General features: G+C 36.5%; 1 protein-coding gene across 1 annotated transcript in view; it reads left to right on the top strand.

Annotated features, from left to right (window-relative positions):
• The first annotated feature begins 16620 nt into the window (after window positions 1–16620).
• The window catches only part of LOC131856557 (3-epi-6-deoxocathasterone 23-monooxygenase CYP90D1-like), a 38265-nt gene continuing 27975 nt past the window's right edge, over window positions 16621–26910 (top strand). Inside the window, exon 1 of the mRNA XM_059208393.1 lies at window positions 16621–16802. Within this exon, the coding sequence (XP_059064376.1) occupies window positions 16621–16802 (182 nt within the window). The remainder of the gene's footprint in view (window positions 16803–26910) is intronic.

Genomic DNA, 26910 nt, shown 5'->3' with positions numbered 1-26910 from the left:
CTTTGGCATTGATGGCAACATATGAGTGTGAAAAACAATCAATGCAAAGAAAGAAGATATCACCAACAAACTCCCCATAAGATCAAGATAGATAAAGCAGTTTTTCACATGATCTCTCTCCCCCTTTGACATCAATGCCAAAGATCACCAAAACAGAAAACCAAATAGAAACATGAATCTCTCTCCCCTTGGGATATACAACCAAATCAACAGACTACTCCAATAGAGGATCAACATCAACTCATCAATCCAGATAAAAGAATGAGGATTTGAATTCCACTGGATCGATGCAACTCAATGCATATAGTCCTCATCAAGAGGGGTGGATACCCCTAACTTGTCTGTCAAATAGACAAATGTATCTGCAGGCAAAGACTTAGTGAAAATATCAACAATTTGTTCCTTTGTAGATACATATTCTAGCTTCATCTTCTGTTCACTGACTTGCTCTCTCAAGTAATTATATTTGATTGATATATGCTTAGTCTTTGATTGTTGCATTGGATTCTTAGACATGTTTTTAGCACTGAAATTATCACAGTATATAACAGTAGGCTCATCATCAATAACTCTGATATCTTTCAACATTTGCTTCATCCAAACTATCTGAGTGCAATTACTAGCTTTCAGCAATGTACTCAACTTTAGTAATAGATACATATACTGAATCATGTTTCTTGCTAGCCCACGAAACCAACTTTTTATTTAAAAAGAATGCTCCACCAGTAGTACTCTTCCGGTCATCAACATCACCTGCCCAATCTGCATCAGTGTAAGCACACAATATGAAATCATCATTCTTTGGATACCATAAATCATAATCTTCAGTTCCCTTTAGATATCTGAATATTCTTTTAACAACAGTGACATGACTCTCCTTAGAATCAGCTTGATATCTAGTAGCCATACACACAACATGCATAATGTCAGGCCTAGTCTGAGAAAGATATAACAGTCCACCAACCATAGATATGTACAAACTCTGATTAGCTTTAAGAGATTCATCATTTTTAGACATTTTACAATCAATCACCATAGGAGTTCCAACTGGTTTGGAGTCATCTAATCAAAACTTCTTCAACAATTCCTTCACATACTTAGTTTGAGATATAACTATACCTTTTCTTATCTGTGCAATCTGCAAACCTAAGAAAAATTTCATCTCACCATTCATAGACATCTCAAATTCTTTTTGCATATCACTAGCAAACTTCATACTCATATCACAATCACCACCAAAGATAATGTCATCAACAAAGACTTCAACAATCAAAATGTTAACATTTTCAATCTTAAAGTACAAATTACTATCAACAACACCTTTGATAAATCTCAATTTTAGCAAGTATTTGTCTAACCTAGCATACCTGGCTCTAGGGGCTTGTTTCAATCCATAAAGTGCTTTCTTCAATTTAGATACCATGTCTCCATCATCTGATAATGAAAATCCATAAGGCTGTTCAATGTAAACTTCTTCTAGATCACCATTTAAAATGCAGATTTGACATCCATCTGATATACCTTGAAATCTTTATAAGCAGCATAAGAAAGCAACAATCTAACAACTTCAATTTTGGCAACCAGAACAAAAGTTTCTTCATAATCAATCCTTTCTTGCTGTGAATATCCTTTGCAGACCAGTCTGGCTTTATTTCTGGCTACTTCATTGACTTCATTCAATTTGTTCTTAAAAACCCATTTAGTACCAATAACATTTTTATCTTTAGATCTAGGCACAAGTTCCCAAGTGTTGTTATTTTCAATCTGATCTAACTCTTCTTCCATGGCTCTAATCCAGTTATCATCTTTACAGGGTTCAACAACATCTTTAGGTTCAACTTTAGAAATCAGACATATTTCTTCTACAACTAACCTTCTTCTAGTCATCACACCTTTATTCTTATCACCAATAATCTGATTCTCAAAATGATTCAATCTTACATACCTCAGAGTCTTCTGATTGTTTTGATCTTCAGGTTCCTGCACATCATCACTGGCAGCAACAACATCCAGATTCACAGTCTCTACCGGATCATTTTGCTTAGGCTCTTCAGGCTGAATAGGAGCTAAAACAACATATTGACCTTCATTAGGTTTTGATATCCTTCCCAAGGTTTTTATCTACCTTCACACTTGCACTCTCAACTATCTTTCTCAGTCTCTTATTATAGCACCGATATGCTTTGCTATTTTGTAGAATTACTCAGAAAGATACCTTCATCACTTCTAGCATAAAACTTTCCAATATCCTCATCTTTCTTGATATAGCATTTGCTACCAAAAACTTTGAAATATTTCACAGTAGGAACATGACCAAACCAAAGCTCATAAGGAGTCTTACCGGTATCACCTTTGATATGAACCCTATTGAATGTATAAACTGCAGTGCTAATAGCTTCTCTCCAGTAGACCTTTGGAACATTTCCTTCAATCAACATGGTTCTTGCAACATCTAAAACAATACAGTTCTTCCTTTCAACAATCCCATTCTGTTGTGGGGTCCTAGGAGCAGATACCGGTCTTCTGATTCCATGCATCTCACAGAAGGAATTGAACTCACTAGAACAAAGTTCTCCATCTCTATCAGATCTCAGACACTTCAGCTTCAATCCGGTCTCAATTTCAACTTTAGCTTTGAATATCTTGAACTTCTCAAATGTTTCTGATTTTTTTTTTCAAAAAGACAACCCACATCATTTTGGAATAATCATCAATTAACAGCATAAAGTATCTATCACCTTGCACACTTCTAACATTTGTAGGTCCACACAGATAAGTATGTACAAGATCTAATATTCCATCTGATGTATACCGTTTACTCTTGAAAGAAATCCTTGTTTTCTTACCCAACTGACATTCCTTACATACTAGATTAACATGTTTAACAATCTTAGGCATATCCCTAACATGTTGTGTAAAACTGATCTTAATCAATGAACCAAAGTTTACATGACACATTCTTCTATGCCACAACCAACTCTCATCTATCTTAGCAATCAAACAACTTTTCTCACTAGCATTCAAATGAAACATGTTATCTTCAGTCTTAGTTCCGGATGCCAGAGGCATTCAAGATCTTGCATTTACCATCTTTGAATTATAGATCATAACCCTTATCAACCATCTGTCCAACACTCAAAAGATTATGCTTCAAACCTTCAACATACAAAACATCATTAGTGTTATGCTTACCATCAAAAGAAATTGATCCTCTCCCACAGATTACACAGTCTTTGTCGTCACCAAATCTAACTATTCAACCATCATACCTTTCCATGCTCACAAATTTGCTTTTGTCACCGGTCATATGATGTGAACAACCACTGTCAATCACCTATTCACCCTTTTCTTCTACCTTTGCAACAAGCTTTCTCCTCAATAGGACAACTAGTGGAATTAATAGGCACATGTCTATCTTCTTTAATGGCAATAAACACAACTTCATCTTCTTCCGATTCTTCATCTGTAGCACCTTCATCTGCAACATAATAACAGTTCTTCTGGTTCCTAAACTTCCGGTTAGACTTGTAAGGCTTATCATACTTCTCATATCTATCATTCCTATCAAACTTTTCATGTCTGTCATACTTAGCCATTCTCTCCAGGCATCTAGAAGCAAAATGTCCTATCTTGTTACAAGAAAAACATTTCAAGGGCAACTTTTCATCATACTTACTGGCACCTTTAGGCAATCTCTTGGCAATCAATGCTTCAAGCTTATCTAATTCTCTTTCTTGCTCTGCTATCTCTCTCCTTTCTCTTTTAAATCTGGATATCCTGCACTCATGAGGATCATATTTCTGCTTATTGGACACAAATGCTGATGCCTTGAATGCTGTCTCAAACTTTCCATGTGATTCTCCAAATTCGCTCAGCTCAAATGCAACAAGTTTTCCAAACAACACATCTTGTCACTATAGTTACACCCCAGATTTTATCAATAACGACAACCTTATGTTTATAAGGAGGCAAAGATCTCAACACCTTAGCAACAATCTCATCTTCTTCAATCTTTCCACTGACAGATCTGATACCAAGGACAAGCTCATTCACCTTAGCCATGCATGAATGTATGTTCTCATCATCACCCATCTTCAATGTCTCATACTTTCCTTTTAAACTCTACAACTTAGCAACTTTCATTTGACTATCACCTTCATACAGGATCTCAATCTTCACCCATATCTCATGTGCGCTCTGAAGTTCCATAACATTTGTCCATTCAGAATCAATTAGGGCACTGAGTAATTCTTCCTTCGCTCTGATGCTATATTCAACTTCCTTAACCTCATCCGAAGTGGAAGGTCCATTATGAGGAACAACATAGGCATTCTTAGTAATCTTCCAATAATCTTCTCCAAGACATTTCAAATGCACCTCCATTTGTCTCTTCCATATAGTGTAGTTACTTCCATCAAATCTCAGACTGTCCTTCTTGAAAATAATACCTTGAGTTTCCATCTCGGATCTCCTCAAGCAATTAAGCTTCTACCAGAGGATCTAGTTCTGATACCATTTGTTAGCAGCAATCAAGAAGGAAGACTAAGAGGGGGGGGGGGTTTGAATCAGTCTTCACCATATCACAACAAATTAAACTCCAAAACATAAACTGATAAACCACAACAACATATAGGTAAGCAAACTAACAACACAACACATAACACCAAGATTTTGACGAGGAAAACTCGGTTAAGGGAAAAACCACGGTGGGAACCTACCCATAGTAAGATGATACTCTGCAGTAGTATGTGAAAATACCACAATGGAGAATGCACATGCATTTAGGCACATTGCCTAGAGCTCACTGCTTAAAAGATATATGCTCAGAAGACTACAACCCTCAGGGAAGTCTCACTGACTTACAATATGATTCAGACTACAATCCAGAAGGAATGAATTGCAATGATAGCGTCTACAAATGCCTGATGACAGTTTCCGTTAAGCAAAATTGTTTGCTCTGCAACACCAATCACACCTCAACACTTCGCCGAATGATATATCCTTGTTTGCACATTTACCTCTCTCTAAAAATTCAGACACAATACCGACACCTAAATTACATAAGCATCTCACCTATATATACAAATCATCAACCTTGATAGCAAGGTCGGCTAAACCCTCAACCCTCAACTCATAATTACAAAAAGTACATTATACAATACAAAGATCGACCACCAGACCAATATTACGATTTACAATACATAGCATGGACCTAATTCAACTTCCAAATGATTACATCCACTAGAAATCCTGCCAAAATCAACTGTAACACACTACACCACCAGAAATACTGCATAACACACAAATCATCACCGGTTCATAGAAATCACCAAAAAATCGCACAACGATCAATGTGGATCACTAAAACAAATAGGACATGACTAGGAAACACCAACAAGCACGTTAGAATCATCCAAAACAGTTGCACCAACACCTCTTTTCAAATCTTCATCGATAGACATCTCAAAGCTCAAGAACACAACCAATCAACAACTGTTACGAGGAAAGATAAATTGCGGAGCACCAAATCACAAACCATCTGAAATGAACAAGATCATCCCAAACAATAATCCAAAGTCTCAACACAAGATCTGATGACACTGGAATATGCCGGAGGAAATACCAGATTCTGCAAAACAGTGATTAGCACAACCAAACCGGATAAAAAACTCTTCCCAAACTCACCGGAATAACTCACAGGAATATGTTAACATCAATGACAACAACATATCCTTGCAACAACAATGAACAACCAAATCCAACACGTATGACCAAAAGTGTGCATCGATTTTCTTACTTTCTTCAAGGTTGATATTGTAGGAGCCCAAATAGATAATAATGGAAAAATGTAGGATATAATGGATACAACAAACCTCAAATTTGATAGAAATGAATTGTTGATCACCACATCCTTCAACCTTTTCCCTTAATCTTTGTTGGACATTTTCTTTTTCCATTTTCGTATCATTATCATTAGTTGAAGGGCTTCAAGCAATCAAATATCTTCTCCAATAATATGAAATGGGACAACAAAAATACCTAATGGTTTGAGAAATTGTTTCCCCCTAAAAATGAAAAAATGTTAATGAGTTTTGAATGAAAATTTTCTTTATCCTTGCATTTACCACATGCTCGACTTAATCAAAATTTTCATTATCCTTTACTATATTTTTCATTGAATTTGCACAACATGACGTCTTGTAGATGTTTTTAAAAGCATATTTAACTTTCTCACAATTTGAAAATAAAATTCAATGCCTTATTTGAATATGCAAAAATATTATTAAATGAGTAGCATCTCATGTCCATTTAATCATCCATGATAATAGAACATCTATGTGTCCCTCACATAATTGTCTCCTCCCATGAAATCAACTTTGGAATGATGTTTTCTCATGACGGTAAGTTTCTATTTACTTATGTCAAGAGGTGTATAAGATATAATTCTTTCACATGCCTTGTCAAAAAATTCATTGAAATAAGAAAATCAAGTAGCATGAAAGGCAACATCATTAGAAACAAGAATTAGTTGTTGGCAACATCCACCTCCTCTTAAGAACATACACTAAATGTATTTTTAACTAAGTTTAATGTCAAACACAAGGCCTTTCTTTTCCGTTTGGGTTCTATTATAGTCACCTCAAAAGTTGGGAGTAGATGAGATGTTGAGACATACTTCGAGGTTCAAAGGAGGGGTAACTAGCAATTGGTGCATAAATCTTGCCATTATAAAATATAGTCAATTAAATGCTCCCCTTGAGTGATTTTATTAAAAAAAAACCCCTGAATGTGACATGTTCATAAGATGTAAATTCACCATATTAACAATGATATTCACATACAAAATATATGAATTATTCCTACTAACAATGTCTTTCCAAGAAAGGTTACAAATGTTTCACTTTGAATTCAAATTACCTACTAGCATTTGCTTTGTTTGTTTCAATATTCATTTGCAAGTTGTAGCAAATGATTTCTCCTTTTGAATGACCTCTTGATATATAGGATCAACATCTTTAATGATATATCAAAAATCACACCTTGTACAATTTAGTGCAACAAATGGTGCCTTCCTCCACATCATTAGAGGTCATGTATCGTCGCTTTTGTCTTTTTTCCCACCTAGATCGCTTTGTCAGCTCCAGACTGGAATATTAGAACTCTGTTGACTTGTCCTTAGGACACTAGCACGACGCAGAGATGTCTGTGCGGTGCACTAATCTCTCGAGAATCTGACAGTTCACAGGTGGTCGTTTGAGCGTTACGCCTATGCCTAGAAGCAATCGTAACACCTTTGCATGCACCCACCGACATCAGTTTTCCTCCCAGAAGATATATCTCTTTCGTTTGAAGGCATTTTGGGGGATTCTTGATCATTTTCTTGCAGGTTAAAGCTTTTGGTGATCTTTGGGAGCAATATTTACAAGTTTTCACAAGACTACCATTGTTGTAGTTTCTCAAACAACGCACAATGTTGTCTTCACAAGTCTTGGAAGTGTAGTTCACTTACTTTCCTTGATTTGTTTGTATGTTCATAATCTTTTATTCTAGTATATCTATTATCTCAATTGCATTTCTTTTCTTCTTTGTCATTCTATTTCATCATTGCTATTATCTGGGTTGTTCGTGGTAGTGGAAACACCAAAATGGGGGTTTGACTAAGGCAAACTCCAAAACACAACCCCCAACATTTTCCTTCTTGCTTGTGTGCAGGTTTATAATCGTGGGAAGGCAATCACCTTGTGGGAGGCTTCAATCATGGGCCGACTGTGAGCTTCCCTCATTTCCTTCTTCCCATTTCATTTTAGTATTTTACATTCTGTATTGTTAGCCTAGTTTGCCATTATCCGTATTTATTTAGTAATATAGTCATGTCTGTCATTTTTGTACGACTTCTGTACCTCGTATGTATAGGACGAAAACACGCCATGTTGGTGTCCCACTCCTGTGCGCTTGTCCTTGGGACAAAGGCTTAATAGAGTCATTCGGGAAGTCTGTTTGACAGTAATTTATCTTATTTTGCACTTAGTTTTATATTTTCATTCCCTGGCTCACCCTTAGCACCAATTTAAATGAGGTAGACAGAAGGTAGGTTGGTTCCTTGAGGTCCATCACCTTGAGGGTAACAAATCCCGTTCTCTACAAATGAAAAGTAAAAAGAAATTCACTCAAAGCTTTCCATCCTCAACTTTCAATGCCCATTATTCTAATTTGTCTTACTTATTTATATTATGTAGTCAATCCATTCTAATCTCAATGCAAGTATTTGTATGTAGATGCAATCCATTCGAATGGATAGGACCGCATGTAGGGTCTAATCTAGGGTGGACAAGACCTAATGAAGAGGACTAGTCATTTTCTAATGTGATAGATAGAGTAGATATAGGTGATTAAATTTTAGGTTTTGGATTGGTCAATGTACCATGTGATTTTAAGTGATAAGACTACACATATATGTAACATACACTAAAGTGGCATAAAATAAAGCGATAAAGGTGTAATATATATAATTATCTCTTAAGTGTATATAGCATTACAATTGCAAATATATATTGACATTATGAAATATAAAAAATAATAAAATAAAGAGCTAAAGGGGTAGTATATATAATTCTCTCTCTAGTATATATAATTCTCTCTCTCTTATATAGACATAGAATTACAATTACAAACATATACATGCATCGACATTATGAAATATCAAAATATCAACATGCATATACATACATACATGCTAGCCCCATGTTTGTGGTAAATAAATTTAATCCAAGTTCAAAATTTTTGACCAATATCGAATTGAGATGGCAAAGAGGACATACCTTACATTTTAGAATTCAATTTTTTATTTGCATGATGTTCTCTTTCATTTTTTAGCTTCACAGTTCTCCAATATTTGAGTTTTTTGTCAACTTCTTTGATATGATGTTTAATTCTATATTAGTCTACTAGAATTGGTCAAATCTATGAAAACAATGATTACACACTATCAAATTCAAATACAAAACATGAAAATAAACATTCAAAATATGGAAGTATTAATTGATACTATTAAATTCTAATATAAAAACATGAAATTTGAATATTCTAAGTCAAAAAAAGAAAAGGTGATTTCCAAACATCATGGGATCCACATGGTTTTTTATCGTTTTTGGTTTTTTTGCTTGTAGAAAAATGTAAGCATGCTATAACATGCTCACACTATATCTTTCCTTTGGTATTGATGATCTTTAGAGTTGGATTTGCCTTAAGAATTTACATGTTAATTATAAAAAATATTTTTTCTTGTAAAATATAAAAAAATGACTAAATCTCAAGCTTTCTCTGCATCAAGTTTTTCACATCTTTCAATATTAATCTACAAAAATGTCATAATAATTTCTCTTACCTTTGTAACCATGTAAATTTTTAATATCATTTATTATTTGTTTGAATCCAAATTTGAATTTTTTATTTATTTATATTCTAATCTCTTCTATACACATTCAAACAAAAAATTAGGTAGAAGCATGGCCAACTTTTCATTTTTAGGATGTCAACTTAAAAAAAAAGTAAAAAATCACATAGTGATAAAAAATTACCGAAAAAAAAACACAAACAACGTGATGTTGGCTATTTTTCCATCGAAACAATTTGTGAAATACTTAAAAAGGTTAATAGAAGCATACCAAACATTGTTATATTTTTTTGATAATAGAAGCATTTTGTGTGCTTCCTTTATTTCAATCTCTTAATCTCCACCATTTAAAAAAAAAAGGCAGTTTAGAAAGTATATTTAAGCACTGCAACTCTTGTTTTTGTTACATCTTCAAATTTTGAGCGTGACTATCTTCAATTTCTCATCAAAGACCAATTTTTACTAATTTTAGAAAACATGTATCTACTTAAGACCTCATTTTAGTACCCCATTTCTATGCATATATTCTTCCATGTCAATTTATATTTCATATAACAATATTGATCTTAAAATGATAATTTGATATTGAATAGGTGGTGTAGTCACATAAATCTGTCCACTTAATTAAATGAATATTTATTATTTATTTGATTATTTAACCATCAATCAATAATTAATTAAATTAATATTTAATTAATTCATCTTAACCCTCTTCTCCTATTAATTAAATAAATTATTCAATTTATTTGATTTAATTCACTTAACCAAATTCAGACCATTAATTAAATAAATAAATCATATTTGTTTAATTAAATCTTCTCTCACATTTAAATAAATTAATATTTATTTAAATCCCCCAAAATCCCATCTCTCACATTTAAATAAATTAACATTTATTTAATTCACCTTTATCCTCCACCCACTTGCATTTTCCTACAAATGCAAGTTGCACAACTATTTTAAATAAATAAATCCTATTTAACCTCACCCACTTGAAACCTTTAATGGTTTCCCTTAAAGTCTTCAAATTTAATGGCTTCCTTCTAGAGTCTTCTCAAACTTTTAATGGTTTCCCTTAAAGTCTTCAAACTTAATGGCTTCCTTCTAGAGTCTTCTCAAAACTTTAATGGTTTCCCTTAAAGTCTTTAAACTTAATGGCTTCCTTCTAGAGTCTTCTTAAGCCTTTAAAGGTTTCCCTTAAAGTCTTCAAGCATTTAATGCTTTATCTTCCTTTTTCTCATGTAAATAAATTAAAATTTATTTAAATCCAAAATTCACATTCACATTTAAATAAATAAATATTTATTTAAATATCTATCCAAATACAAATTACACCATTTAATTGAAATAAATGATTTTATTTCAATTAAAAATCCTAAAATTCCCCCCACTTGCATTCTCCTACAAAACCCACTTGCAATCCTAACCCCCTTCTAGATTCTTCTAACCCCTTCCTAATTAGCCTAATCCATACCCTAAATATTGTCACATTCCTAAGAAACTTGGAGTCACTTCTCAAATCCCTCAAAGTCTTTGAAAGACATTTAAGGCTTTAAGTCTTCAAATGGTTAACCTCTAAAGTCTTCCAAACCATTAAAGGCTCTTACATAACCATTTATGGTTAACTCACCTTTTACCTTTGGTTAGAGACTTTCCTCTAACTTAACCATCCTTTTGACTCATGGGTCTCTTCAAAGCATTTATTTCTTTGACTAAGGTAACCATTTAACCCTTGCACATTCATTTATCCCTTGGATAAAATGAATATCCATTAACCTAACCCTAACCCAACCCCCTAGGGTAACCATCATGTCCCCTCAAGCATTTAATGCTCCTTATCTCTCCTCTCAAGACTCCTCATGGTGACATTTGTCAACATGGGATTGGGTTGAAAGTCTCACATAGATTGAATATCTTTCAATCCTAACCCTTGTTAAGATTGCTCAATCTTAACCCTTCATTTCCCTATTTCTTCTATAAATAGAACCCTTCTCCTCAAGCAAAGAAGGAAGTATTAGAGTATTGTTGTTATACTGGTATTAGCATAGAGCTTTTTCATAGCATCACTATCTACACTTGCATAGCATTTGCTTATCATATTCAACCATCTTAAATCTCCATATGGCATCCATGGCTAGTGCTAAAAGCTAAGAGCTACACTCATTTGGAACTTGAAGAGGAGAGAAACAAGGGAGGAGCAACTATGAGCATCTTGATTAGCATTTGGAGGAGTATAGTTTATCTATTCTATGTTTGTATGCTTTCTATTTCATGCTTAATATCTCTCTTGATATGCCTGTTTAGGATAATCTTTTGTTGCTAACACTAACATTTGTTTCTTGTGCTCTTGTGTGTGTTGCCATCAAATAGACTTTCTAATCCTTTTTGCAAAGCATCAGGTGGATATTGGAGCTTCAACATCCACACATATTGGTGGCTATTATATTTATTCAACTTATACTGACGTATACCATTGACATCTCCAAACCCCTTCATGGTGATGCGGTTTTGATGGTAGGGGATAGGTCTTGGTCATAGTAGGTGGATTATGAGGGACTCCATCAGATGTCATCGCTGCTTCGCTACTGGTCACTAAGCTTTGGATTGTTGTCTTTCGTATCAAAAAGCTTTTACCACTTGGCGGAAGAATGCTAATAAAGATCACTTGACTGTCGAGGTCCTTGGCTTTTTAGAGGATAAAAACTCCCTAAATCTTGATGTGTGCCTCAATGCTAACGTGGCCTTGATGTGCTATGCTATTTCTACTGTGGTTCTTCCTTCTTTGGGTTCAAATGCCCCAAGTACTGATACTCTTGCTACATGATCGACTCCTACTACATGCATGACTCTTGTTGTTCTAGTTGCTTCCTCTTTGATAAAGTCTTCTCCTATAATTAACACTTGTCTTGGGTTTGTTTCTCTTGTTGTCCCTCCTATGGTTGTTTTTGATTCCTCAATGGGGGAGTTACCATTTGTTTCCCATGGTAGTGGTGTTTAGGAGGATAATACTGTCTAGACTATGGTCCATAGGATGAGGAAAGGTTATTATTCTTCTTCTCCTCTTTCTCTTTTGTGTGTTTAGAAAGATAAGTCTCTAATTTAGGGTTGAGACCCTTTCTTCCCACAAGTTCTTTGCTATGGTCAAATGCTTTATAGTTCTAGTTTGTTGTTTTTCCCAATAACACATCTTGTGAGATTTGCCTTATTTGTCTTGGTGGCTTATCTATAATGGTTCCAAGCCCTTCCCATTCTCATCTAATCAAAATTTACAATAACATGAGTTTTGGTATTTTTAAACACATGCTTAAGTTTCATTATTGTGGTAAGATAACCCGATTTTTATTTTTTGTTGATGATATCATTAGATACTGCTCCCCATCTTCGAGGATTACTATAGATGAATGTTGTTGCAATAATTTTATTTCATGTCTTTTACACAGGTATGATATAGTAATGGTCACCTCGGGAGTTCAAGATTCTGAGTTCCTAGGGTGGGCTTTTGCTTGTTTCCTTTTCTTTGCTCGGGAGTCCGGGTCCTCGGGTTCCCAAGTTCATTTTTGTTTTTGTTTGTTTGTTTGTCTAGCCTCAGAGGTTCGGGTTTCCAAAGTTTCGGGTTGTTTGTCTGTTTCCTTACTCGAAAGTTAGGGTTCGTGAACTCCCGAGTTTGCTTTGTGTCAGTTTGGAGCATCACTTCATAACTTTGGGTTCCCGAACTCCCGAAGTGTTTGTTCGTCTTTTGGTTTTCGCTTTGAAAGTTCGGATTCCCAAACTCTCGAGTTGTTCTTTTGGTCTGTTCTTCGGAAACCTGGGTTCCCGAGTCCTCAAAGTGCATTTATTGTGGTGTTGGATTGGGGTATAAATATGATTGGAGGTCATTCTGGAGCTCATTTGTGCACTCACTCTTGCGAATTCAGAGCTCTGAGCTCGCGATCTCGAACTCTCGCGCACCCGATTTGACACCGTCTACACTTTTCGTTCCAAGTAGGTGCGCTTATCACCTCCTTCGTACGAATTTTTGTGCATCTTAGGTTAGATTTTGTTTGGTTTAGTTTAGATTTTTTTGTTTTGACTTGTCTTGCGTGTTTTTCTTGTTTTTTCTATTTTGCCCTAACTTCGGAACCCTGGGTTCTTGAGATTTTGGGTTAGGGGTTTTTTTCTGTTGTCTTATCATTTTGGAAACCCAAGTTCCCAAAATAATAAGACTTTTCCTTTGTTGTTTTCTTTTTACCCTACTTTAGAAACTCGGGTTTCTAGGTTATTGAAATAAGGGTCGTTGGTTTGTTTTTCATCACTTCGGAAACTTGGGTTCCCGAGTTCCCGAAATGATGGTTTTGTTGGTTTTGGGTCTTTGTTTAACCTAATTCAAAAAATCAGGTTCCTCAGTTCCCCAGTTCCCCAATTAGTTTCTCTTTGCATGTCCGTTCAATTCAGAACCCCATAGTTTCTGGGGTCCCAAACCCTCTTTTCTGCTTCATCTTTGTAGTGTGTCAGGACTTCGGTTCTCCAAAGTTCCACATTGCATGTTGGGTCCCACCCCAGAACATTGGAATCCTAGAGTCTTAGGTTTGTTTCCATAGTTAGTAGTTTCATCACTTCAAAAAATTGAGTTCCCGAGTTACCGAAGTGGTTCCCTTTTGTGTTGTTGGTGAGTTTGGTATCTCAAGTTCTCGGGGTTCTGAATTTTCTCATTTTATTGGATGTTTGACCACTTCGGAAACCTGGGTCCATGAGTTCCTGAAGAGGTCCTTTTTTGTGCTGCAATGAAAAATCGAGACCTCGGGTTCTTGAACTGCCGGGTTTCTATGTAGTTTTTCTGTTTTCTCACCTCGGGATCCTGGAGTCCCGAAGTGAGCTATTTGTGTAGTGATGTTTCTTTGAGTAGTGTTTGATGCTTGTTTGGTTGGTTTTGTATGTTTAGTTGTGTTAATAGAATCTTCTTGAAAGACAAAATATCTTGAGAAGCTCCTAGTCACAATGAATTACCAATATCAAGGGTGAACATACGCCTCCAAACTAGAAGATGCAATTCAATGGGTGACAGACACTGAGATCGGGCATATTGAGCTCGAAGATATTGAGAAACAATTGGAGAAACCTAGACAAAGTGCAGAATAGAGACATATTAAAAGATCTGGTCTGGTAGAGGCAGTTGTGTTCCCACAATTAGTGCAGGCCCTAGATTTTATGATGCAAGTGACACAATTTTACAACCCTGACACTAGGCAATGTATCGATGCAGATGGAAAATCGGTTATTGATTTGTCCTCAGATATGTTGGCCCTAGTCTTCCAGATTCCCACCAGGAAGGAAGTACCGGTTGAGGGAGAGGAAGATGGAGAAAGGGAATGGAACCAAAATATGAGCCAATGTAAAAAGAGAATGAATGAAAAATGGCTCGAGGAAGAAAGAAAAATAGGCTTAAAGGCAAATGAGATTTCGAGACAGGATTTTAAGGAACCACAATGAGATTTGATAATAATACTTAGCAAGGCTTTAGGCAAACCTTCCTGCCGACACTTTCTGCCATGGATGTTCTCATTCATGCTAACAATTTTGGATGGGCGACAATACTACGACTGGGCTCAAATTTTGTTAGATAATATAAGAGACCAACTCAATGAAGTACACAACACAAATAAATTTTCTTCACATCTTATGTTATTTAGGTGGCAGTCAGATCCGATCAATTTCCAGGGCTACAAACTGAGGGCACATTGGGAGAAGAAGAAGGATAGAATATCGTGTGGGAATACTACACCCATTTGCCACTAAAAGAGTCTCGGCTACATTATAAGAGAATAAATGATGCATTTTTGTTTTCAATCATTATAAGACTAACATGTGACACTGGAATCAGACTAAGCAAGGAAGCAATGGAGTTGGTGAAGAAGTGGGGGAGTTGGTTCATATAGAACTCCCGATCTACTTATCTGCGAGTAAGTGGGTTCACTGGAGAACCATTTTTGTTACCTAGGTATTGTGCATACATGATAGTTTTGTTAGAATATGCAAGACAAGTGGTACATCTGCAAAATTTGATGTCCTCAAGGCATAAGACCAGGGTTATAGGTGAAGATTTCCTTTTAAATTTATCATTCTTTTCATGTCCAAAGATTCATGTGGCAAAGGCTGTTGAACAAGAATTGCAAGAACAACGGTTGAATCCTTTCAATTATGATAGGCAATTTTATGACCCATATAATATATTAAAAGGATTGATTCCAAAAGTTTATGAAGGACATTAGCCCGCGCTGGAGGATTTTTGGGCCAATCTCTAGGATAGCTTTGAGGCAAGGGAAAATTTTTAGCATCGCCTCACTGTTCCTCAAATAAGGGATTTTGGTATTGAGGCCAATCGACCCAAACAATTACATGATGATGGTATTTTGTTGGATCCCATGTATAAGGAAACAAGAATAGATAAAAGGTCACTTCCCCAAATGAGTTGGTCACAACAAGAAGCGGTATACATTGATACCATCTCTCGGTCGATAATAGATAGAACCAAGAAGTGGTTAAGTCTAAGGATTAAACCAGTTACCTCCAAAGGAAAACAAAAGGATATACTGACTAACAATGCTCAATCGAGGATACACAAAGAATATACAAGGAGAACACGGTCAAAGTCAAGGAAAAACACCTCTACGGATCTGGAGGAGGAAGCTGAAACTCCTTTAACCACAGAAGAACTGAAGAAAAAGTTGAATGAAAAAATGAAAGAGGTCGAATACTTGGCAAAAGAGGTGAGTTTAGGGATTATTATCGGCTTAGGGGATGCACTACAGGCAAAAAATCATCTTGTGAGGCCAGGTATTGAAGGTGTTGTAGCAACGACAGAACAACCTGCTCCAAAGGCTCAACCTTCTAATGCTACTACCACTACTACCACCACTCCTACCACCACTGCTACTACCTCTGCTACAACAACACCTGCTACCACATCAACCACATATGTTGCACCAGCTATGTCAACAATGCCTCCACCTTTGTTTACAACAACGGTCACTCCATCTTCTGTTGTTTCACAAATGCCTATGCCTACAATGACTCCTACAACCAAAACAATAATTATTCATAATGTGGAGTAAGACTCAGACCAAGAGGAGGCTAAGACAACACCAAATAAGGTAGAGTCTAAGAAGAGGAAAAGAATGACTCCTTCTAGTGCAGAGAAATGAAGGGGGCCTGTTGTACAAAAGGTATCAAAACTTACAAAGGTAACCCCCATGGACACAGATGATCATGGTCCGCAAGGGCAACAAAAAAATGAAGAGGGGGAAATGGGGAAAAGGCGGGATGAAGAGCATAATGAAAGACTTGTTCTCACTCCACAGGATGTAGAAAAATTATTGAAAGATATCACTGGTGGCAACAAGGTCAAGAGCCAAGCAATGCTTTTAGCGAGCAAGTGAGTGAGAAATTGGAAGAATATCAGCAACAACTTGATGTTGATAACTCTCTATAGGAAAACTTGGCTTAGAAAATACTCTCACAATAACAACAACTTGCCATACCAGTACCTCCTATCCAAGAAGAGACCCAAACTCCTCCTGATACACAAGATGCAGAACAAGGGCGACGACAAGAGGAGGAATTGTCACAAGAAGCTGGACGAGTGACAACACAAATAACCACCCAAGGAAGAAATATGGATGAAGGAACACCACAATGGTTAACCTTCACTTTCAATAAGAAACAAAAGGTGGTGTTGCCTAAACTTTCACTGTAGCAAGCTATTACGGAGGAGCCAAAGAAAACAAAGAAGGTTAAAACAATTCACCATTTATCTAGAACTGGCTCTGGTGAAGTAATTGTTGATATCGCATCCCCTGTGGAGGCTGAAGGGGAAGGTCCTTAAAATATCAAGTGTCATAGGTAAATCTTGGGAAGTAGACAAAGTGGGGAGAGCTTGAGACTTTGGAATTTGCTACCAGTACAATAAGGAAGAAAATGAAGGAGCGTAACTCGGGAGCTGCAGGTAAAGGCACAATTAGAACAATATAAGCAATTGCCGATGGACATGGGGAAGCCTTTGGATTCAAGGGCCGATGAGACACTGACATCCACATCATCGCTCCCAGAAGGTGATGTAAGAGACTTGATTGAAATAAGGAAGGTAGCTACCACTATGAAATCATGGGCCAAGGATAACATTTCAAAGGTAAAACTTTTTCTAAAACATAGAACAAGAATTTATGAAAGGGTCCTTAAAACAGAAAAGGCAATAAGAGACTGCTCAACAAATTGGGAAGTGAGAATCAGAGACTTCACCAAGCAGTGTAAAAACTGGAATAAAATATTGGCCTTGGGTGAAGAAGTGATCAAAATTGAAGATTTGCTGGGAGGAGATGATTTTTGAGAGAATCCAAATCAGAAAATGCAAAACAAAAGTAGGTAATTCAAAGCTGTTTCAACTAGCAGGCCTCTTGACAGGTACAATCACATCAACCATTGAGCTGCCCATCACCGTCGAGACCTGACTATAGAGACCTTGGAGTAGTTAGTTTCCCAACACTTACTTCTTTTTAGGAGAGGTGGTGAGTATTCACATAAACTACCTAACTATTGGTGAGTGTGTCAAAACACCCATCAACAAATATCACCTATTTTTAGTCAACATCTAAATAGAGCACAAGATAGTTGTGTTGCTTTGATATTAACTTAGCTTTTATAATCAAGACATTTTAGGCAAGCAAACGTGGAGAGCAAGTCATCTTAGAATGTCCCTTTTAATTTATTGAATTTGACAAACATGTTAAGCTTGATAAAGGTGAATATTATCACTAGTATATCTATATTTAAAAAATATAGGTAAATTATGACGAGAGATATCTTATAATAGAAGAGAATATGAGGATTGATTGTTCCCTTTTAAATATTATTGCACTCTTCCACTATCATTTGAATGTAACAGTTTCATATAGTTGGAGACAAGTGGTGAGAGTTCTATTTTATTTTGAGTAATAAAATAACACCTCCACAAAAACCAAAAGATGGCTTATTTCATGCATTTACCCGTCATTTGCATGTCAAATTGTTTCAAAATTGAATTTTTGTTTATGAAAATTTTGATGTCATTCTAGATGCCTCTTGGCATAAACATCATCAAAGCCCAAGCTTCGACAAATGCGAAACATTTTAATGTTAGAAATAAATTAGTAGGTAGTGTCTATTTTTTAAATTTCGAATACTAATTATAAATTTTGGATTGTATTGTAATTGTATATGTTATATGTATTTATAATGAAATTAACATGTACTAAAGTTGAAAAATCAGTCTTTAATGATTTATTATTATATAGACAATGCAAATGTCTTTGTTAATATAAAATAGGAAATAATATAATTTTATTGTATTCTTATGTATGGACATATTCTTTAGTAAAGTTTTCTTCTACAAGTTTTGATTCTCTTGTTGTCCTATATTTTTAATGTCTCACTATTTAGAATGTTTGACCTCTCATTCTCATGATTTTTCTCATCATTTCTTCTTCTCTTATGTGAATATTCTCTATTATTCATGATTTAGGGTACATTTTGTTCCAACAAGAGCCTATCATTTCTCTCATATCTATGTATCTAAATATCCAAGGGGTTTTGGTTTAATTTTTCTACTGTAGATATGATGTGATGACTTGGAAGAATTAAAAAAAACTAACACACAATTTGGCTACATATACTAACTTCTATATGCTCTACTCAACAATAGTTAAAATGGATCCATCATCTCTTCTTTTCTCTCCTATGAGGGGATATTGATTGTACTTTTGTAATGGAAAAGTACTTGGGGGCACATTTGGAATCCTTCATGCTTTGTGACATGTACTATTTTTCATTTATTTTTCTCTCTTTTGGAGAAGAGTTTTCTCCCACTGAGTTTTTTTCTCATTTTCTCTATTTGTGAGAGTTGCATTGGTGTGTGCATGAGTACCTAATCAAGCCTTTTGTTGTTGGGACCCATTTGTGCTTGTATCTTTGCATTCATCCTTTTCTCGATTTATGGCTTGCATCTAGACTTTTATTCATCATTTCATGAGGATTCATTCATCATAACACAATCTTTTGTGCAATCTATACAAAATTCTCAAGTTGTTGAGAAAATTATCCTTGCTAGATCTTTCTTTGTGACAGGTCTTGTTCTTGTAGATGATCTTGGCTTGTAAGGTTGGGTCATCAACTTCTACAAAATTGATTGGGTATATTTTGTTATGTTATCTTCAACTATGATATTACTCTTAGGATGTATCTTGCACCATATGAATCTACTGCCAAGGCTTTGGATGCAATTGTACCACACTAGCAGAACAAAATGGACATTGACTCTGTTGATGCCACATTTTTACATTTTGAAGGCTTTCTTGACTCTTCTTATCAATATCCTGAAGTGCATATCTATAATAGCAAACAATTACCTTGGGGAACCTAGTTTTAACAACCCTTATGTACCCTTTGATACTTATCTATTCTATTTGATGTATTAGACAACAAATAGCCTTATATAATACATGCAATAAGTCTAATTTTCAAATTTATGGAGACACCTAAGAAAAATCATTAGCAGACAATTAATATAATTTTGAGCTATATGTTAATTGCATCAAATGATATTGTATTTTGTATAGTGTAGCGAATTGGCTTGGATTGGTTGGATACATGAATAGTGGTTGGGCAAGAAATGTAGATGATAGGAAGAAAACATTAGGATATGTATTCTATTTGGGTTTGGGAGTCATTTCATTAGCTTTCAAGAAATAACCCATTATTTCTCTATCAATAGCTAAAGTTGAATACATAGCAACAAATATAGCAACATGTCAAGCTATTTGGCTACAAAGAATCCTAGTAGATTTTAAAGAAGAACAATAGGATAGTACAACTATATTTTGCGAAAAGGTATCATTAGTAGTTTTGAAAAATATATAGTCTTCCATGGATAAAGTAAACACATTGAGACCATGTATCACTTCATAAGAGAGTTGATTGAAAATGAATAAGTAAAAGTAAAATATTATAGGTCCGAGCTGCAACTTACAAATATTTTTATGAAGATACTCATTAGAGATAGTTTTGAGAACATGATAAATAGTTTGGGCATTACGGATATTGTGGTAGCATCGCAAGAGTAATTATAATTAGCAGCTTTGGAGGTATAGAGCTCCAATGACTTGTTCTGATTATTAAAAAAGTATAAATTTTTCGAGTTGAAAACTAAAGAAGAAAAGAAATCCACTTTATAGTACAAACTATTGCACTACCTTTGTCCTTAAAACAAAACCATAGAATAAATCCATTCTTCTCAATCTTCTTTAGAGACCATCGATTGACCGATTGAACTATTTGAAATGTTCCCAATCTTGATCCCATTCTTCTCCTCAACATGGTGTTTTTTGGTTGGCAGATTTTGCTGTCATTTGATCGAGAAGTGTTCAAATATACAATAATTTCATTGAGAAGTGTTCAAATATACAGTACCAGACGTGACTTCCCAACTAAAGCAGTGTCTTTGATAATGTGAATGGCGAATCAAAGACAACAGTAGGTAGGAGAGTGGAGCACTTGGATTTAAAAATACACTCTTACGTCAGAATTTTGAATATTCGATTCCATAGGATTTTGTGATGTCAAACCATCTGCCTAAAATCAAAAGTAGTATAAAAAACTTGGGCAAACAACTCAGTCAAACAACAATCAGTAGATAATTAAAATATTTTTTTCAAATCTTTTTAATAAATATGTGTATGCGGGAAAAGTGGGTCGATAAAACTCAATATGTGGAAAATGGAGCTCTATGGAGCCTTGCTCACACACTCACAAGACTTCTTGGTGCAATCTATGGAGTAATGAAGTATCACTCAGCTTCCCAAGGTTGGTCCCTTGGTTCTCTATCTTACACGGTCCCTCAAACCAATGTTTTTGCTCTCAGATCACTGAGCAAAATGGTTTAGGGATGGAAAATGCAAGAACGAGGGATGCTTTTATTGATTTAATATGAGATGCATCCTAAGCTATGCATGATTCTAGAAATGCAATAAACTAACTATAAGATGACAAGGTTAGTAAACAAACTATCCTAGCTTACTATATTAGTTAATGATTTAAGCTAATGATAAAGAAAGTACTCTAAACATGCATATTTAGATTAATTTCTATCTAAAAGAGAGGCTAAAATGATGAGCATAAAATGGTATGAAAGCTTGAATGTATTTGAGAATAAGTATGATACTACAAACTTGGATGATCAAAATGGAGGAATGAGAGCTCTATTTATAGCAAAAATAGGGCAATGGATGGTCAGGATTGAAAGAGTTGATCAAGGGTTGAGTTTGAAAGTTGGGAATCCATGTTTGCAATTTGCACCAATGAAATGATGACAATTGTCAACATAGGGTTGGGTTGAGAGAAGGGGTTGGAGGCATTAAATGCCTGAGAAGACCTTATGGTTATCTAGAGGGTAAGGGTCAAGCTTAAGTTAAGATTACCCATTGGATTAAGAGTTAATCCAAGGATAAACCCTTGTGCAAATGATTAAGGAATAACCATGGTCAAAGAAATGAATGCTTGAAGAGACCCTTGGGTTGGATGAAGGTTAAGTTAGGCAAAAAGTCTCTAACCATGTAAGAGGGTTGAATTAACCATTAATGGTTTGGGAGACTTTGGAAAATTAAGTGGTTGAAGACTTGAAGCCTTTAATGGTTATCAAAGACTTTAAGGGTTTGAAAAGTGACTTCCCTTTGTTTAGGGATGTGACAAAGTTCAGAAGATGGGTTAGGTTAATTTAGAAGTGATTAGAAGAGTCTAGAAGAAATTAGGAATAGGTTTTAGAATGCAAGTGGGAGATGTAGGAAAATGCAAGAGGACGGAGGGATAATAGGATTTAATTGAAATAAAGTTAATTTAATTCAACTTGGTTGCAATTTGGGGAAATTAAATAAATTAGATTTATTTAATTTAGGATAAACTATTTAATTAAATTTGAATTTAATTAAAAGTGGATAGAAGGGATTTAATTGAATAAAATAATTTATTCATTAAATGGTATAGTGAATTTAATTTAAATAAATTGAGTAATTTACTTAATTTAAACAGAAGAATGTGAGAAATTTAATTAAATTAAATTTAATTAAATAGAGAAATGAACATAAAATATTCATTTAGGAATATGGTCATTTTTATACGTCTACATTTTGCCCCTCTTTGAAGTGACGTGTGTGCACATGTTATTTCAAAGAAAATGATGTGTTATCGTGATTTATGATCAAATGAAATTTTTGTGTTGCTCTTATGATTTGCAAGTCGTGCCTCAGATTTGATTTGATGTGTGATGCCCCCTCGGGAGATGAATCAATATTTTGAAAATTTTGATTGGATTTGATGATTTGTGTGTGGTGTGTATGATTTTGTCTATGTGAAATGTGTAAATTGATTCATCTCCCGATAATTTACAGTTTTTAGGGTATAAGGGAGACCGCGAGCAAATTACATGCCCAGTTTCCTAACCCTAATTTCAATTTTCTCCTATAAAAGGGGAAAAGTGCTTTGATTTGATTCATTTGTGCATTGTTGACTTTGGAGAAAGAGAATTAGGAGAGAAGTCAAAATGCCTATTCCGTATTCCAGGCATTGTTTTGAGCGCGTTCGAAGGTACCGGAGACCTGCCGCATATGGACCACCAATAAGTCAACACTTTTGACCCTTTTTTGATTTTTGATTTTGTCATTTTTAGTCATTTTTTGATTTTTGAAATTCGGTTTTAGTGGTTTAGCGCGTCAAAGTCGCAATTTAGCGCATACGAAAATTTAGGTAGCGCATAAAGTTTGAATTTTAGGGCTGCGTCCAAAACAAAATAGTGTAGCACATAAAAGTTCTCGGTTAGCGCATTGAGGGAAAGTAGCGCATGTCGAACGTAGGGTAGCGCGTCAGGTTAACAGGATAGCGCATGAGTAAGACCTAGCACATAGGGGTCACAGGGGTCTGCATGGGTAAGGGGTTTTAGTGCGTAGGGTAGACCTAGCGCATAGGGTCAAATAGGTAGCGTCAGCATGATGTAGGTTAGTGCATAAATAGGTTTTAGTGCATGGGGTAGGTTGGGTGGTGCATGGGGGAAAAAGGATAGCGCGTAGAGGTAATCTAGCACATAGGGTAAATAGATAAGCACATGGAGAAAACAACATAGCGCATGGGTGTATTTTAGCGCGGGGAGAATCTGTTTTAGCGCATCAGGAAAAATTTTGTGGGATGGGGTGATTTGTGCAATTGTTGTGTTTTGTTGTCATGGTTTTTATTGATTTGGCCAATATGAGAGTTGATATAACTTGTTTTGATTTGCGATATTTCAAGTTATGCATAGATATTAATGTGTTGTTTTGATCAAAGCATGATTTGTTTTTGCACTTTATTTCAAGTTCAATGTGTGAAGCCTGATTTGTGTTACAAGCTGATATGGGTCGGAAACTTGAGTTGTTTTACAAGCTGATATGGGTGGGAAACTTGAGTTGTTTTACAAGTTTATGTGATTTGGAGACTTGAGTTGTGTTACAAGTTTTGATATGGTTTTTGATAACTTGAGTTGTGTTACAAGTTGATATGAAATGATAGGATGTTGAACTTGATGTAGATGAGAAAATTGTTTCATGTTGTTGATGTGATTTTGAATTTGATATCTTTGTTTTGATGTGGAAACTGATATTGGACTTGTTTTGCTGGTTGACAAGAGCGATTGGGTGTGGTTTAGTCACGTGAGCGATTTCCTAGGCCTTGGACTCTGATACCACGGTTGACACAGGACGACCTGGATATTATTGAGAGATGCAGTTTGACATCCCTGTTGGATATGCCTCGGTTCACTGTGAACCGAGGGTTACTTACAACGCTCGCAGAGAGGTGGCACAACAACACGAACACCTTCCACTTTGCCACAGGTGAGATGACAGTCATGCCAGAGGACTGTTACAGGATTCTACGCATACCAGTAGTAGGTTCACTACTACCTTATGAGCAGTCGAAGGAGGAAGGCACAGAGGCACTTCACCGCATATTCCATGATGAGACAGTATGTGGATATGAGATCCCTTGGCAGGAGTTCCTGGACTTGGATTATGCACCACTTCCATCAGTACTGGCAGGGTTTATAGGTGGATTCCTTTGTCTTGATCGCAGGTCAAAGGGATTCTCTGTGGGATGGGGGCTGGTTTTAGAGGACATGGTTACACAGGGCCGTAGGTTTGTGTCGGGATCAACTATGCTAGCCCATTTGTACAGGGACTTGCAAGAGGTGGTATACCTAGGTTACGACAGTTTGTCAGCTGGCGTGACGCTCTTACAGGTATGGTGCTGGGAGCACATTCCGGCCGCCAGGCCATTAGCAGACAGAGATAGGCCCGTTGGACATGCCTATGCTTATGGGTACAGAGGTCTAGTTGTCCAGCGGAAGCTGGGCAAACTAGAGCATTGGAGGAGAGTGATGGATGACATTGATATGGTCACTTGGCGACCGTATACAGGGTGTGAGGTATGGGCGGAGGACGGGCTGGAGATGCCCTATGTGTTTATGACGAGATACCTGATTGGGAGGACCCCATTCGTGATTGAGAGGTTTGTGGTCACCCGAGTTTTGCGACAGTTTGGTCGACAACAGGGTATACCTTAGGGGGCCTGTTTATATGCACGCCGGAGGCAGGACATACCAGATTGGGGCCCGACCATTGATAGTGCGATGGTGGTGGAGGAGTTTGTCAGTTTGGCGGGCCAGATATGGGATTATGCCCCAAAGATTTTGGATGCGAGCATGATAGATGAGTTTGCGAGATTGTTCGCTGCGCGGGCAGTGGCGAGGATTTTAGATCCAGAGTAGATGCGGTCGTCATTTGATGATGATGATGATGAGGGAGGTGGAGATGATGAGGATGATGGAGATGGTGGGGGAGGACAACGAGGGAGAGGAGATCGGGGGAGGAGGGGAGATAGAGGGAGGAGGGGAGATAGAGGGTTGGAGAGAGCAGTGAGACGAGTGACGATGGACAGGGGGAGAGGCGGATTGGCGATTGGAGCCGGTGGAGAGGGGAAAGTGGGAGAGGTATTAGCTGCAGTGGGGGGGATGAACGAGGCGACACAACTAGCTCAAAGGAGGAGGACAGATGTGCTACCACCTCTTGCATCGAGGATAGGCAGAGTTAGAGGAGATGCCCCGACACAGGTACCGCTACGGGTTCAGATCCCCACTCATGTTGAGGATGCACAAATTAGGACCCTACAGGTGACTGTACAGTAGCTGCAGGCACATTTATTGACATATCAGCAATAGATTGCGCAGTTGACCACTGAGCGAGACACGGAGATAGAGTGGCGGGGTCGAGTGGTGGAGCTTGTAGCGAGCGTGCAGAGAGCAGCGGTGGGTGGTCCGATGAGAGACACCCTGAGAGAGCTATCTTTGAGAGCTCAGGAGGCAGAGTACTACCGTCAGCACTATGAGGCTGCGGTACCCAGGGATCGTCGAGTACAGAGTTTTACACAGTCGAGATCCAGTCGATCTCGAGATACTGGGTCGTGGTCAAAGAGCCGAGGTGTGACAGGGCCATCGAGACAGGATCCCCCTGGAGATCCAAGGGTGGGGACATTTGGAGCCAGACCATCTCCATCAGGGGATAGCCATACTTGAAAGATGTGGTCTCTGTTGTATTTTGATCATTGTATTCTTTGTACTAGACACAAAGATGATAAATTTTGTACATTTTGATCATTTTTGGCGAAATATATATATATATATATATATATATATATATATATATACACACACGACATCATTATCTTTGATCATGTGGTGTGTTATATGGATGTATGTGCTTATGTGTTCTTTTCTTTACTTTATAATGATACAATGCTTAAATATATGATATAATGTATGATGCATGATGTATGCTTTGATATATTTGTGAGATGTATCTTGAAAATGAGATGTATGATTTTATATGCTGTGAAATACAAGCACAATGGTATAATTGAACCATAATGACTTGAGAAAAATTTACATGATATGTGATTTTGCAAGATAGCACAAGCGTCAAGGTATAATTGAACCAGGACGACCTGAGTGCGGATTGCGTATAAACATACAAGATTGAATCATTTGTATGCGTGAAGTGGAATCATGCCTTCAGTGATATTCGATGTATCATGTCTCGAGGCAAGTATTCACACAGTACAAGTGATCGCCTCCCAGATAGAAGACTAAGAAAATATTGGAGGTTCCCCATGATCTCTATTTAGTGAGAAAAGGGAGAGAATCCAATAATTTAAAAAGTTCAAAATGCAAAAATAGTCAAGATTTTTATGTGATAATGCAATATTTAGTACTTCAGAAAATCATCCATCCTTGGTATTTCTGTGATTCTGTGTTTTGTTTTGCGATGAAGCGTAGTTTTGGTTGTTGGATGCAATGCTTCTGAGTTTTGCAAATAGTTTTGGTGTCTTGAATGTTTGCAAGTTTTGACGATTTATTGCCCCTAGCTGAGTGCGCCTCT

Source organism: Cryptomeria japonica, chromosome 1 (genome assembly GCF_030272615.1).
Source record: "Cryptomeria japonica chromosome 1, Sugi_1.0, whole genome shotgun sequence".
Lineage (NCBI taxonomy): Eukaryota > Viridiplantae > Streptophyta > Pinopsida > Cupressales > Cupressaceae > Cryptomeria > Cryptomeria japonica.
This window is presented reverse-complemented; position numbering and strand designations above follow the sequence as displayed.